General features: G+C 38.5%; 1 protein-coding gene across 10 annotated transcripts in view; it reads right to left on the bottom strand.

Annotated features, from left to right (window-relative positions):
* Positions 1-13,715, bottom strand: part of HECW1 (HECT, C2 and WW domain containing E3 ubiquitin protein ligase 1) — a 481,203-nt gene that overhangs the window by 168,590 nt on the left and 298,898 nt on the right. For all 10 annotated transcript variants that reach the window (XM_027539200.1, XM_027539204.1, XM_027539202.1 and 7 more), the window contains one exon: positions 3,444-3,613. In XM_027539200.1, the coding sequence (XP_027395001.1) occupies positions 3,444-3,613 (170 nt within the window). The remainder of the gene's footprint in view (positions 1-3,443; positions 3,614-13,715) is intronic.

The raw sequence follows: 13,715 nt of genomic DNA, 5'->3' as shown, positions 1-13,715 counted from the left end.
GGTAGAAGTCTGGACAAAGGAGCAGAGGATGGAGCACTTTCCTTCTGAGGCCTAGGAGAGGGTACCAGGCAGGAGGTGGTATTTTAGCTGAGAATCTATGGATAAGCAGGAGTCACTGGTAGCATTAGTTGAGGATGTCCATTTTAGGCAGATGTAAGCAAAGAAACAATTTATACAGCCACGTGAAAGCAGCCACTGAGAGTGACTTCAGTATAGTGTCGGAGGTGAAAGGTGCTGGAAGTACAACTGAAGCACATTGTGGACACTATAAACCCATTTATTCAGCACCCATGTTCACCGCCTCTTCCCCTGCCCTCCCTGTTGGAGTCGGGGAAGTGAAATATCAGATCTTCCCAAACAGGTGAGGTCCTGTGACAGTTAATAGGGCTTTTGCTGAAAAGGGCTTCTCCTACAGGATAAAAATTGGAAGCCTTTCAAGAAGAAAGTTTCTTTCTTTCTTTTTTTTTTTTTTTGCTTTGTTCCTACCTGGAACTTGGGTTTGAAGTTCTCAGACAGGAAGAGGAGAGCCATCTGTTGAGGTATAGTAGGAATACCCAGAAAGCTCGGGTCCCTGGGGGCTGTGCTCAGTGGTTGCACTGCCTGCGCACCTCCCTCTGGACTTACTGTTTGTGAGAAATATCACAGCTGGCCAGGCTTTCTCTAGTTCAGAGCCAGAGGCATCCCTAACTGACACAAGTGGTAAAAAATGCTGGGTCATCGAAGGCCTCAGATGTTCTCCACTGGGGCTGAGACATCCACATTTGAGCACTGGGCACTCTAGGCTCACTTAGGGGCTTTGAAAATACAGCTTTGCAGTAACACAAACCACTGTTTTAAATCACTTCTCAGCCAGTTACTCTTCTGGTTAACTTGAGAAAGCAAGTGAAACAAGCTCAGTCTGAGCCTTGTGAGGGAGACACGTGGTAGAACTTATTTTGGGATGCAAACCTTTGCCACAGCATGCTGGAAAGACCCGAGTAGGTCAAGAAGCAGAGGAAGACTGAGAGCTTGCTATGTCCTTGCAGAGCAAAATAAATCTGAACTAAAGATTCAGAAATTGCTTCAGAACCTAAAGTGAATCTAGTTGACATTTTAAGCCAAAACATATTCTGATGGTGCTGGATTTTATAAATGCTCTTTGAGACTTATAATAATACCTTTATGGCTAAAGGTCTTAGTACAAGCTTCTCTAAAGTTCTTCAGAAGAAAGAGGCTTTTTTCTTTTCATGTACTATAAATTTCTGTGGCATCTTGTATTCCCAGGAATGCAGTGAGAAGTCCATAAATAACTGCCAAGAATAGCCAGGAATGTAGGAACAAATCATTTAAGATTCATGACTCCATGCTAGTGGCACTATGCGTGCTTTCAGTCTGTTGATAACCAAAGTAGTAAGAAGCTCAAATACAACTCTGTCTCCCTTATGGCACCTTCTACAAAGCATGTGTGGTGCTCAGACATGTCCTACTCTTTGCAACCCCACGGATTGTAGCCTACTGGGTTCCTCTGTCCATGGAATTTTCCAGGCAAGAATACTGGAGTGGGTTGCCATTTCCAGCTTTGGGGGATCTTCCCAACCTCAGACTCAAACCCAAGTCTCTTGGGTCTCCTATGTTGGCAGGTGGATTCTTTACCACTGAGCCACTTGGGAAGCCCTTATAAAGCCTAATTAAGCCTAGGAAGCAGAAAATGAAAAATCTTTGTCCCCAGATATCTACACTTTCTTGTCAAGGATACTTGAAAGTTCTGCATCAGAGATGATCTACTTTGAAGAATAAAAGAATACTGCCCAAAGTGAGTGCCTTGGACCATCAGCACCAGCCTGATAAGGATAATATGATGCTCAGATCAAGGATAACTGATTTCTCAAAGTTACACAACTAATAACTAGCCAAGCTGGGATTTGAACCAAGGTCTGTGTCACTGCAAAGCTGTGCTTTTAACTCCTACATTATATTGCAGCACTTTCATGTCCTAAGCCTCCCTGTTCCTTAAGCCACGCAGTCTGCAGATTATTCCCTCAAGCTAAAGAAGGGAGCTAGGCAGTCAATGGGGTGACAACTTTCTGCTAGTTCTCTCGGACAAGACTTAGTCACTTGAGGCTGAGCCAGATGAGGTCTTGTTGAGGAACCTCCTTGCTCCCAGCTGGCGGAGGAGACACATGTAGGAGAAGAAAATCACCTTCATCAGACTATTCATCAAACTATTCAAAAGCTCCAGCAAGTTGCCTAGCACCAAGCAAACCAGGAAGATGGTGTGAATGATTTAAATCTATTTAAATTTATACCTATTTAAATCAAATAGTATGCAACCCCAGTGTTATTCTAGGGCTTATTGTTTTACCTGTCCCAGGAACCTGACAGTGTGAGAATCTCTGGAACTGGTCCAGACGGACACAGTTTAAATTTGTCACTCTCACTCAAGGGCCACACGTGTGGGAAGTATGTGAGAATGCATTTCTTCCTGCTCCCACAGAAAGGCAGAGAGAGGGAGTTCTGCTTGCAGGCTCAGAATCAGATGAAGAGGCTATTACAGTCGTCCCCTCGTATGTTGGGGTACTGGTTCCAGTACCCACCAAGACATGGAAACAACTTAAATGCCCATCGACAGAGGAATGAATAAAGAAAATGTTTTACATGCATATAATATAGTATTACTCAGCCATAAAAAAGAAAGAAATAAAGGCATTTGCAGCAACATGGATGAATGAGCTTATCTACAAAACAGAAGCAGAGTCATAGACATAGAAAACAAATTTATGGTTACCAGGGGGTAAGGGCAGAGGGATAAACTGGGAGATTGCGACTGACATATACACACTGAAAGTGAAAGTGAAGTCGTTCAGTCCTATCCAACTCTTTGTGACCCCATGGACTGTAGCCCACCAGGCTCCTCGGTCTATGGGATTTTCCAGGCATGAATACTGGAGTGGGTTGCCATTTCCTTCTCCAGGGGATCTTCCTGACCCAGGGATCAAACCTGGGTCTCCCACATTGCAGGCAGACAGACGCTTTACCATCTGAGCTGTAAAATAGATAACGAATAAGGACTTACTGTTTACCACAGGGAACACTACTCAATACTCTAATGGTATGTATGGAAAAAGAATCTAAAAAAGTGTGGATATATGTATAACTGATTCACTTTGCTATATTCTTGCTATATACTTGATTCACTTTGCTATAACACAACATTGTAAATCAACTATACTCCAATAAAAATTAAAATAAAATAAATATAAAAAAAACTCCACTTCATTCACTTAAAAAAAAAATTCCTAGGAGCTACAACCCAAGGAAAACATGGCCCCCCTCTAGGACCAAGAGAACCATGAACTAAGCAGAAGAGTTTGGGGCTCCAAGAAGGGAGGGAGTAGCACGTGGGCTTCATGGTCAGTCACTTTGCTTTGTCACTTAAGCCCGTTTTTCAGGGCCCGGGCACTCACCTCAGCCTGCCAGATGGGGTTCACAGTGTTGCCAATGATTTTGGATCGCCTCTCCTGTCCATGGTGGGGGAGGGCAGGAAAGATGCTGTGCTTCCCAGGCTGAATAGAAATCTTCAGGTAAGGGTCTGGGTTGAAAAACATCCCTTTCTTCAACCCCATGGCCTGGAAATCTATAAAATAGAGGATATTTCAATTTTGTGTGTTTTAGTAAGGTTAAAGATTATCTGTCTGTGGAATTCTCCATGCAAGAATACTGGAGTGGGTAGCCATTCCTTTCTCCAGGGGATCTTCCTGACTCAGGGATCGAACCCGAGTCTCCCTCATTGCAGGCAGATTCTTTACTGTCTGAGCCATCAGGGAAGGCCCAAAAGATTAGATTAGGTTTTATACAAGGAAAAGAGTCCATTTGAAACACAGAAAAAATTTTCAATCCTGAACCACCGTTTTTCACCTCATTACAAAATATGGACTGATGTGTCTCCAGAACCCATTACATGAAACATTTACTGACGTATATTAAATTGGTTTGGTAAGAACTGCCTGTAATAAATCAATACTGGCACTGTGGTCACTATGCTTTTCAAGAGAAGACTGTTGACCCTTTCTGGTTTGGACTTCTGGTGCTCCTCAGGCAGGTTGGGATAAGGCTGAGGGTTACCTCAGGAAACCTGGGTGCACACTGAGAGAGGAAATCCATCTTGGAAAATTCAGTGGGTCTAGGTGAAAATTCTTCAAAGTGGAGACAGAAAAACAAGGGCTCTAGCCTCACAGTAAATAGGATCTTCACTGAGTAAGGAAAGAGAGAATTAGGAGAAAAAAGAGAAAGATGAAGATTAAAAGAGTGAAGAGCAGGGGCATTGGAGGAAAGAAAAAAATCATGGCCTCCATGGAGCTAATGCACTTCAGTGAGGAGAGTTCTGAGGAGAGACCATGCTGTCAGGAGGAAAGGCTTTGAAAACTGAGCCGTTCCCTGTAATTGAAAGTATCTGATCATGTAAAATTTCATGCTGTGTGTAGGGGGGAGAGAGAGGTGATAGTGGTTTATAGCTGTTCTGCCGACAATCTGAAATCATCTTATATTTATTGGAAATAAATTTATAATATCAAAAACATAATTAAAATTTTTGTATTATTAAAGTATTTTCCAAAAAATTGTTCCTACTTATACTTAAGTAAAAGAAACAGTTAAAAATACATCGGATTGATTCTCAAGTATGGTATAAGTTGTGAGGTGTTTGGAGGAATTTGTCACTGATGGAAAAAAGTACAGAAGCTTTCATGTGAATTTAAACGATACTTTGAATTGATTCAAAGCAATCTCCGTAACAAAACTGTTCTTCCACTCTTGCATTATTATATACTGCTGTGAGGTGGAATAAACATTAGAAAATATAAACATCACAGAAATTTGTAAAACTCAGGTATCACCCATAGAAATGTGTGACAGCCTGAGTCTTTTCTCCTTAGAAAGGTCTGTTCATAGGGTTGATCTTTCGGTAGTGTCAGGGGGGTTCTCACACCTCAGAACTAATAAGAACTCATCTCTGTGCCCCAAGTGTTTGTGCAAACTACCTTGTTTACACCGAACACCTGCTTTCCTCTGGGAGTCTGGAATTTTAGTAAGTCCTAGGAGGAATTTGGCCACATGAGCAGCCCCCAGTGAAAACCTTGGATTCTGAATCTTTATTGAGCCTCCTTGTTTCCCTGGTGGCTCAGAAGGTAAAGAATCTGCCTGTAGTGTGGGAGACCCGGGTTTGATCCCTGGATCAGGACAATCCCCTGGAGAAGAGAATGGCAACCCACTCCAGTATTGTTGCCTAGAGAATTCCATAGACAGAGGAGCCTGGTGGGCGACAGTCCATGGGGTCGCAAAAAGTCAGACATGACTGAGTGACTAAAAAAATTTTTGATAGATAATAATTCATATTTTTATCACAACTTGTTGCTGGGGAAAATGAACCCAAGCTGTATGACTCCAGTGAGAGGACTCATGGAAATTTGCAACTGCTTTCTTCCAGATTTCATCCCAGGTACCTTTTTCCTTTGCAATTTGCTTTTTCTCTTTTCAATGTTTTATAGTCATGAGTACGATAATACTCATGAGTTCTCCTAGTGAGTCATCATTTCTGGGAGGCGGTATTGGGGACAATGGCTGAGAATGTGATAGACATATAGATTTATTCACCATAAAATAATATGACTATCATCGCCTTCGTCACCTCCACCACTACTGCCGGCCATTTATTGATTAGTTACTAAATTCTGGGGACCATTCTATGCCCTTCAAATATATAATCTGATTTAATCCTAGTTACAAACTCTACAAAGTAGTTATTATATCACTAGTTTGAGGAAGAAAACATAGAGGCTTCTGAGTTAAGTAATTTGAACAGGTTTTTATAGTTGGTCAATGTCAGAAATGAAATTTGAACCTGCCTCTTTGATTCCAAAGTCTGTGTTTTTAACCAAAATGTGATACTACCTTTTTATAAAAATTCCAACTTTGGCATGGGTCAAATCCTTATGTATAAATAGGTCTTTTGAAAAAATTCTCTTCCATCAAACAACTTATCTAAATCTGCATAATATGTCTTTATCACATGTTTGATACCTGATAAGTCTAGTCATGCTTCATTGTTCTTGTTTTTTTGTCCAAAAGAAAACATCTTTCTTTACTACTCACACATTTATTCTTCCATATTAATCTTATTAATTTTTTAAAAAGCTGCCTTCAAAGAATTGGAATTTTGATCAGAATTGTATTAAATTTATAGATTAATTTTGGGAGAAATGGGAACTTTATACTCAGGAGCATATATTTCTTCATATTTTCATGCCTCATTTCATGTCCTCCAGTGAGCTTTTATAGTTTAAATTCAATTTGTATATTTATTAAAATATGTGTTTCACAGAGTAAAATGTTTGAAAACTGCTGTATTAAGGAGTCAATTAGGAATTTAAAGAGCGCTCGGCTGGGAGTCAGTATATTCAGATTTTAGTCTGGAACACTCACTGTTGAACTTTAAAACTTTAGAAAATTGATGTAACTTTTTGGGTCTCAATGTTTTCAACTCTGAGATTGTTGGAATGGATGTGTATAACAATACAGAGTTTTATGATTTTCCAAAAGTAAATGATACATTAATGGGAGAATATTTAATTTTCCTCCATTTTTCCTGTATTAGTTTTTTGTTCTGATGATAAACATGATACACACTTATTATAACATTTTTAAATACAGAAGGAAAAGAAACAGAATTTTAAAGTTATTTCAAATTGTACTGCCTAGTAGCAGCCATTGCCAGACTTTTTCTTTATTGTCTTTCAGTAATTTGCACAGTTGAGACCATACTGTATATATAAACATTTGTCCTAAATTTTTTCTTTTGCCTGGATTATATAATAAAATGTCTGGTCCCATGTCTTTTAGAACATTTTGTATATATAAGTCTTAAGAGTATATGGTATTTCATTATTTGACTCTGTGGTAATTTTGAATGTTTAAATTGTCTCCAATACCTGTGGGGAAAAAACCCTTTATTTGCATTTGCAATTTGTTGAGGTTGCAGTGTTAATTCTTTGAAAATTAAAGGGATAATAGTCACATAGGAAATTTATTACCACCAAGAAGTGGTAAAAACTGAATATATAAACAGATTTGAAAAGTAAAATATTTGCATCAACAATCTTGCTTGCCATGTCTACTGTATTCTTGAAATTTTCCATGATCTATCTTTCTGCTTATTTCTCATTTTTTATCCTAAAAATAAAAGCAGTCCAATTATATGCAGTATCTCCAGTTTTTGAGGTTTTGTTTTTTTTTCTAATCTCTCTGTATACTGGAGTGGATATTCACATATTACTCTCAGATAAGATGCAAGGGTGAAATTCTTTGAGCCCTTGAAAACCTGAAAATGTGTTTCTCTTGCCTTCTCATATAAATGACAATCTGGTAGGCACAGAAATCTTCAGCTAAAATATGCTACCCTTAAAGCTCTGTAGCCTTTGCTTCATGATTTTAGTGTTCTGTATTATAAGACAAATCTGAAATTAACATGAGGTTTATCCTTTTGTATCATGCTTTTTCCACTCAGATGGCTACTCTGTTTGCATTTGAAAATCTGTTTTAAAAAAAGGCATTTGTCTAGACATTGCTCTCTGCACATACTTTTTTCCTAGTATGTGATAGTCAAATTTAAAGATGCAAAATTATATCCAGCTCAAAAAAATCTTTCTGCTATTATTATTTGTTCTGATCTCTTCATCAGAATTATCCATGTATTGCTCTGTATTTGTCATCCATCTTTTTACTTCCTTATCTTTTTAAGTCTGACCCTTCTATGTTTTCGATGAGAGAATCTCAAGTTGGTCTACCCAATTCTAATAATGTAGTGAGTATACTCTTCGCTGCTTTCTAAAATCTCTCAAAGCTCACTTTGAATTCAATGACTGTACCTTTCAGAATTTATTTTAAATCTTTCCTTGATTATAATAGACAGAAAAATGGTCTCACACAGATGACCATGATCTAATTCCTGGAACCTGTGAATATGTCACCTTATACAGTAGAAGGGACTTTACAGACATGCTGAAGAATCTTGATTGAGATGGAAAGATTCAGTGTAATTATAAGAGTCCTTATAAAGTGGAGGAAGGAGGAGCAAGATGAGGAGAAAGTGATGTGACAGCAGAAGCAGAGACTGGAGTGATACAGCCGTGAGCCAAAAACATGCATAACAGACTTTAGAATCTCAGAGATGAGCATATTCTTCCTAGGAGATCCCAGAAGGGAACCAGCCTTGCCTGTTGATACCTTGATTTTCATCCCTTAAGATTCATTTTGGATTTCTGATCTCCAGAACTGTATGAATACATGTGTGTTGTTTCAAGCCACTAACTTTATGGTAATTTGTTACAGCAGCAATAGGAAACAAATACATTGACTTTCTTTTAGCTTCAAAGACCTCCCTTATCATTTTTCTTCATCCTAGACTTCTTACCTGATAGATTTTGCACTTTCCTGTGTTTTATAGAGTGTACAAGCAGATGAGTAACATATCCTTTACTTCTCCTCAGTATATATTTGTGACAAAATACTTCCTTTTTCCTCTTGAGTGTTATGTCCTTCAACTTTTTTTCCCCCATTCTTGATACATTTTTTAGGACCATGAGTAGGTTGTGTGTAGCCCTGGTATTGTCCATCTTTAGTTAGTTTGGTTGTACAATGGGCTGCTGTTAGAATCCTCATCCCTACTTTTATACCTGGAGATGACTAGCATCTAGTTAACTTCTTTGATAATCTGTAGGTTTTGCTTAGTTATAGATTTGATGACCTTTTAAACTTTCTTTGAGGCATGACATTTATCATGATACTTTAAGCAGTATTTACTTTTCCTTGACAGTGAGTTAAACACAGACATACTCAATTACAAAGTATTATATCTCCACTATCATTCCAGGCATGCTTCTTTAGTTGCTCATTTTATACCTCCAGCCATATTTCATTGTTGGCAATTTTTGCCTTGAGATAACTGTAAGAAAAATGATATATTGGGGACCATAGGAAATGAAGTGAAGTGAAGTGAAGTCACTCAGTCATGTCCAACTCATTGTGACCCCATGGACTGTAGCCTACCAGGCTCCTCCATCCATGAGATTCTCCAGGCAAGAATACTGGAGTGGGTTGCCATTTCCTTCTCCAGGCATTGTAGGCAGATGCTTTACTATCTGAGCCTACCAGGGAAGCCCATATATATTGGTCCCCTATATATTGGGGACCATAGGAAATGAACCAATCCTGATCCTTAGAAAGTAGCTATTTGAACCAAACTGGTGATGGTAGTGGGGTGGTTTCATTTCCTCTGGTCAGTCTATGAGTCCATGTCTGCATGGCAGAGCCAAAAATGGGAACCAATGAATGGAGATTTTGTCTCTTTCCGCAGTTCCATGCTGTCTATCCTGAATGGCATCCCTTGTAGACTTTAGGATTTTAGTGAGCTCTGGTTGGTGAAAATTCTTAATTTCTTACAGACAGTAGTTTTCCTGGTTTCTACTGTTTCTGAAGGCTTGTATAAATAATTGTTAGTTATCAAGCATTTCAATGGGAATATAAGAATAACAAATCAGGAGTTGTTAGTTTTCTGTCCTGCTGCTGCTGCTGCTACTGCTAAGTCACTTCAGTCATGTCCGACTCTGTGCAACCCCATAGATGGCAGCCCACCAGGCTCCCCTGTCCCTGGGATTCTCTAGGCAAGAACACTGGAGTGGGTTGCCATTTCCTTCTCCAATGCATGAAAGTGAAAAGTGAAAGTGAAGTTGCTCGGTCGTGTCCGACTCCTAGCAACCCCATGGACTACAGCCCACCAGGCTCCTCCGTCCATGGGATTTTCCAGGCAAGAGTACTGGAGTGGGGTGCCATTGCCTTCTCCATTTCTGTCCTAGTAATACAAATTATTGAGTTTTTTTCTTTAAAAAAAAAACACAAAAAACTAAGACACATTCTATTGATGAATGTGGGCTTTTTAAAGACTTACTTTCTTTTAGAGTAGTTGTAGATTAATAGCAAAATCAAAAGGAAATACATAGATTTCCCCTATACTGCCTGCTTCACACATGCATAGCCCCCCACCCCCATTCTCAACATCTACCAGATTGGTATATTGGTTACAGTTGATGAGCCTAGACTGACACATCATCATCATAGTGTCCCTTTGATGAGAGACACTTTACCTTTCTTCCCCAAATCCATAATTTACACTAGGATTCACTTTTGGCACTATACATTCAATGGCATTGGCAAATGCATTATTACATGTATCCATCATTACTCTCTCAAACAGAGTATTTTCACTGCCCTAAAAACCCTGTGCCCCACCTATTCATCTCTCATCCCCTAGAACCACTGATGTTTCTATCATCTTCATAGTTTTACCTTTACCAGAATGTGACATAGTTGGATTCACATAGCATGAAGCCTTTCCAGATTGGCCTTTTTCGATGAGTAATATACATTCAAGATTCCTCAGGTCTTTTCATGGCCTGATAGCTCATTTCTTTTTAGCACTGAATAATATTCCATTATCTGAATGTACTACAGTTTATTTATCCATTCACCTACTGAAAGACATCTTGATTGCTTCCAAGTTTTGGCAATCATAAAAAAAGCTGCTATAGACATCTGTGTCAGGTTTTTGGGGGTAATTTCCAAGCAATGTGATCATGGGGTCATGTAGTAAGAGTATGTTTAGTTTTGAAAGAAACTACCAAAATGCATTTCAGAGTGTCTGTACCATTTGCTTTCCTACCAGCAATAAATGTGAGTTCCTTTTGCTCCACGTCTTTGCCAGCATTTAGTGTTTTCAGTGTTCTGGATTTTGGTCATTCCAATAGGTACATAGTAGTATCTCTTTTTAATTTGCATTTCCCTAATGATATCTGCTGGATCATTGAAAAAGCAAGAGAGTTTTAGAAAAAACATCTATTTCCACTTTATTGACTACGCCAAAGCATTGGACTGTGTGGATCACAATAAACTGTGGAAAATTCTGAAAGAGATGGGAATACCAGACTACCTGACCTGCCTTTTGAGAAATCTGTATGCAGGTCAGGAGGCAATAGTTAGAAATGGACATGGAACAACAGACTGGTTCCAAATAGGAAAAAGAGTGTGTCAAGGCTGTATGTTGTCACCCTGCTTATTTAACTTATATGCAGAGTACATCATGAGAAACGCTGGGCTGCAGGACCAGACAGCTTCACAGCTGATTTCTACCAAAAATTTAGAGAAGAGCTAACACCTATCCTACTCAAACTCTTCCAGAAAACTGCAGAGGAAGGTAAACTTTCAAACTCATTCTATGCGGCCACCATCACCCTAATACCAAAACCTGACAAAGATGCCACAAAAAAAGAAAACTACAGGCCAATATCATTGACGAACATAGATGCAAAAATCCTTAACAGAATTCTAGCAAACAAAATCCAACAACATATTATAAAGATCATACATCATGATCAAGTGGGCTTTATCCCAGGGATGCAAGGATTCTTCAATATCCACAAATCAATCAATGTAATACACCACATTAACAAATTGAAAAATAAAAACCATATGATTATCTCAATAGATGCAGAGAAAGCCTTTGACAAAATTCAACATCCATTTATGATAAAAACTCTCCAGAAAGCAGGAATAGAAGGAACATACCTCAACATAATAAAAGCTATATATGACAAACCCACAGCAAACATTATCCTCAATGGTGAAAAATTGAAAGCATTTCCCCTAAAGTCAGGAACAAGACAAGGGTGCCCACTCTCACCACTACTATTCAACATAGTTTTGGCCACAGCAATCAGAGCAGAAAAAGAAATAAATGGAATTCAGATTGGAAAAGAAGAAGTAAAATTCCCACTGTTTGCAGATGACATGATCCTCTACATAGAAAACTCTAAAGACTCCACCAGAAAATTACTAGAGCTAATCAATGAATATAGTAAAGTTGCAGGATATAAAACCAACACACAAAAATCTCTTGCATTCCTATATACTAACAATGAGAAAACAGAAAGAGGAATTAAGGAAAAATTTCATTCACCATTACAACAAAAAGAATAAAATACTTAGGAATATATCTACCTAAAGAAACAAAAGACCCATATATAGAAAACTATAAAACACTGGTGCAAGAAATTAAAGAGGACACAAATAGATGGAGAAATATACCATGTTCATGGATCAGAAGAATCAATATAGTGAAAATGAATATATTACTCAAAGCAATCTATAGATTCAATGCAATCCCTATCAAGCTACCAATGGTATTTTTCAGAAAGCTAGAACAAATAATTTCGCAATTTGTATGGAAATACAAAAAACCTCGAGTAGCCAAAGAAATCTTGAGAAAGAAGAATGGAACTGGAGGAATCAACCTGCCTGACCTCAGGCTCTACTACAAAGCCACAGTCATCAAGACAGTATGGTACTGGCACAAAGACAGAAATATAGATCAATGGAACAAAATAGAAAGCCCAGAGATAAATCCATGCATCTATGGACACCTTATCTTCGACAAAGGAGGCAAGAATATACAATGGAGAAAAGACAATCTCTTTAACAAATGGTGCTGGGAAAACTGGTCACCCACTTGTAAAAAAATGAAACTAGAACACTTTCTAACACCATACACAAAAATAAACTCAAAATGGATTAAAGATCTAAATGTAAGACCAGAAATTATTGAACTCCTAGAGGAGAACATAGGCAAAACACTCTGACATAAACCACAGCAGGATCCTCTATGACCCACTTCCCAGAATATTGGAAATACTAGCAAAAATAAACAAATGGGACCTAATTAAAATTAAAAACCTTCTGCACAACAAAGGAAACTATAAGTAAGGTGAAAAGAGAGCCTTCAGAATGGGAGAAAATAATAGCAAACAAAGCAATGGACAAAGAATTAATCTCAAAAATATACAAGCAACTCCTGCAACTCAATTCCAGAAAAATAAAAGACCCAATCAAAAAATGGGCCAAAGAACTAAACAGACATTTCTCCAAAGAAGACATACAAATGGCTAACAAACACATGAAAAGATGCTCAACATCACTCATTATCAGAGAAATGCAAATCAAAACCATAATGAAGTACCATTTCACACCAGTCAGAATGGCTGTGATCCAAAAGTCTACAAGCGATAAATGCTGGAGAGGGTGTGGAGAAAAGGGAACCCTCTTACACTGTTGGTGGGAATGCAAACTAGTACAGCCACTATGGAGAACAGTGTGGAGATTCCTTAAAAAACTGGAAATAGAACTGCCATATGACCCAGTAATCCCACTGCTAGGCATACACACCGAGGAAACCAGAATTGAAAGAGATACGTGTACCCCAGTGTTCATTGCAGCACTGTTTATAATAGCCAGGACATGGAAGCAACCTAGATGTCCACCACCAGACGAATGGATAAGAAAGCTGTGGTACATATACACAATGGAGAATTACTCAGCCATTAAAAAGAATACATTTGAATCAGTTCTAAGAGGTGGATGAAACTGGAGCCTATTACACAGAGTGAAGTAAGCCAGAAAGAAAAACACCAATACAGTATACTAATGCATATATATGGAATTTAGAAAGATGGTAATGATAACCCTGTATGCAAGACAGCAAAAGAGACATAGATGTATAGAACAGTCTGTTGGACTCTATGGGAGAGGGTGAGGGTGGGATGATTTGGGAGAATGGCATTGAAACATGTAAATTATCA

Source organism: Bos indicus x Bos taurus, chromosome 4 (genome assembly GCF_003369695.1).
Source record: "Bos indicus x Bos taurus breed Angus x Brahman F1 hybrid chromosome 4, Bos_hybrid_MaternalHap_v2.0, whole genome shotgun sequence".
NCBI classification, from domain to species: domain Eukaryota; kingdom Metazoa; phylum Chordata; class Mammalia; order Artiodactyla; family Bovidae; genus Bos; species Bos indicus x Bos taurus.
Note: the sequence above shows the minus strand (reverse complement) of the source record. Positions and strands in the feature narration are given on the sequence as shown.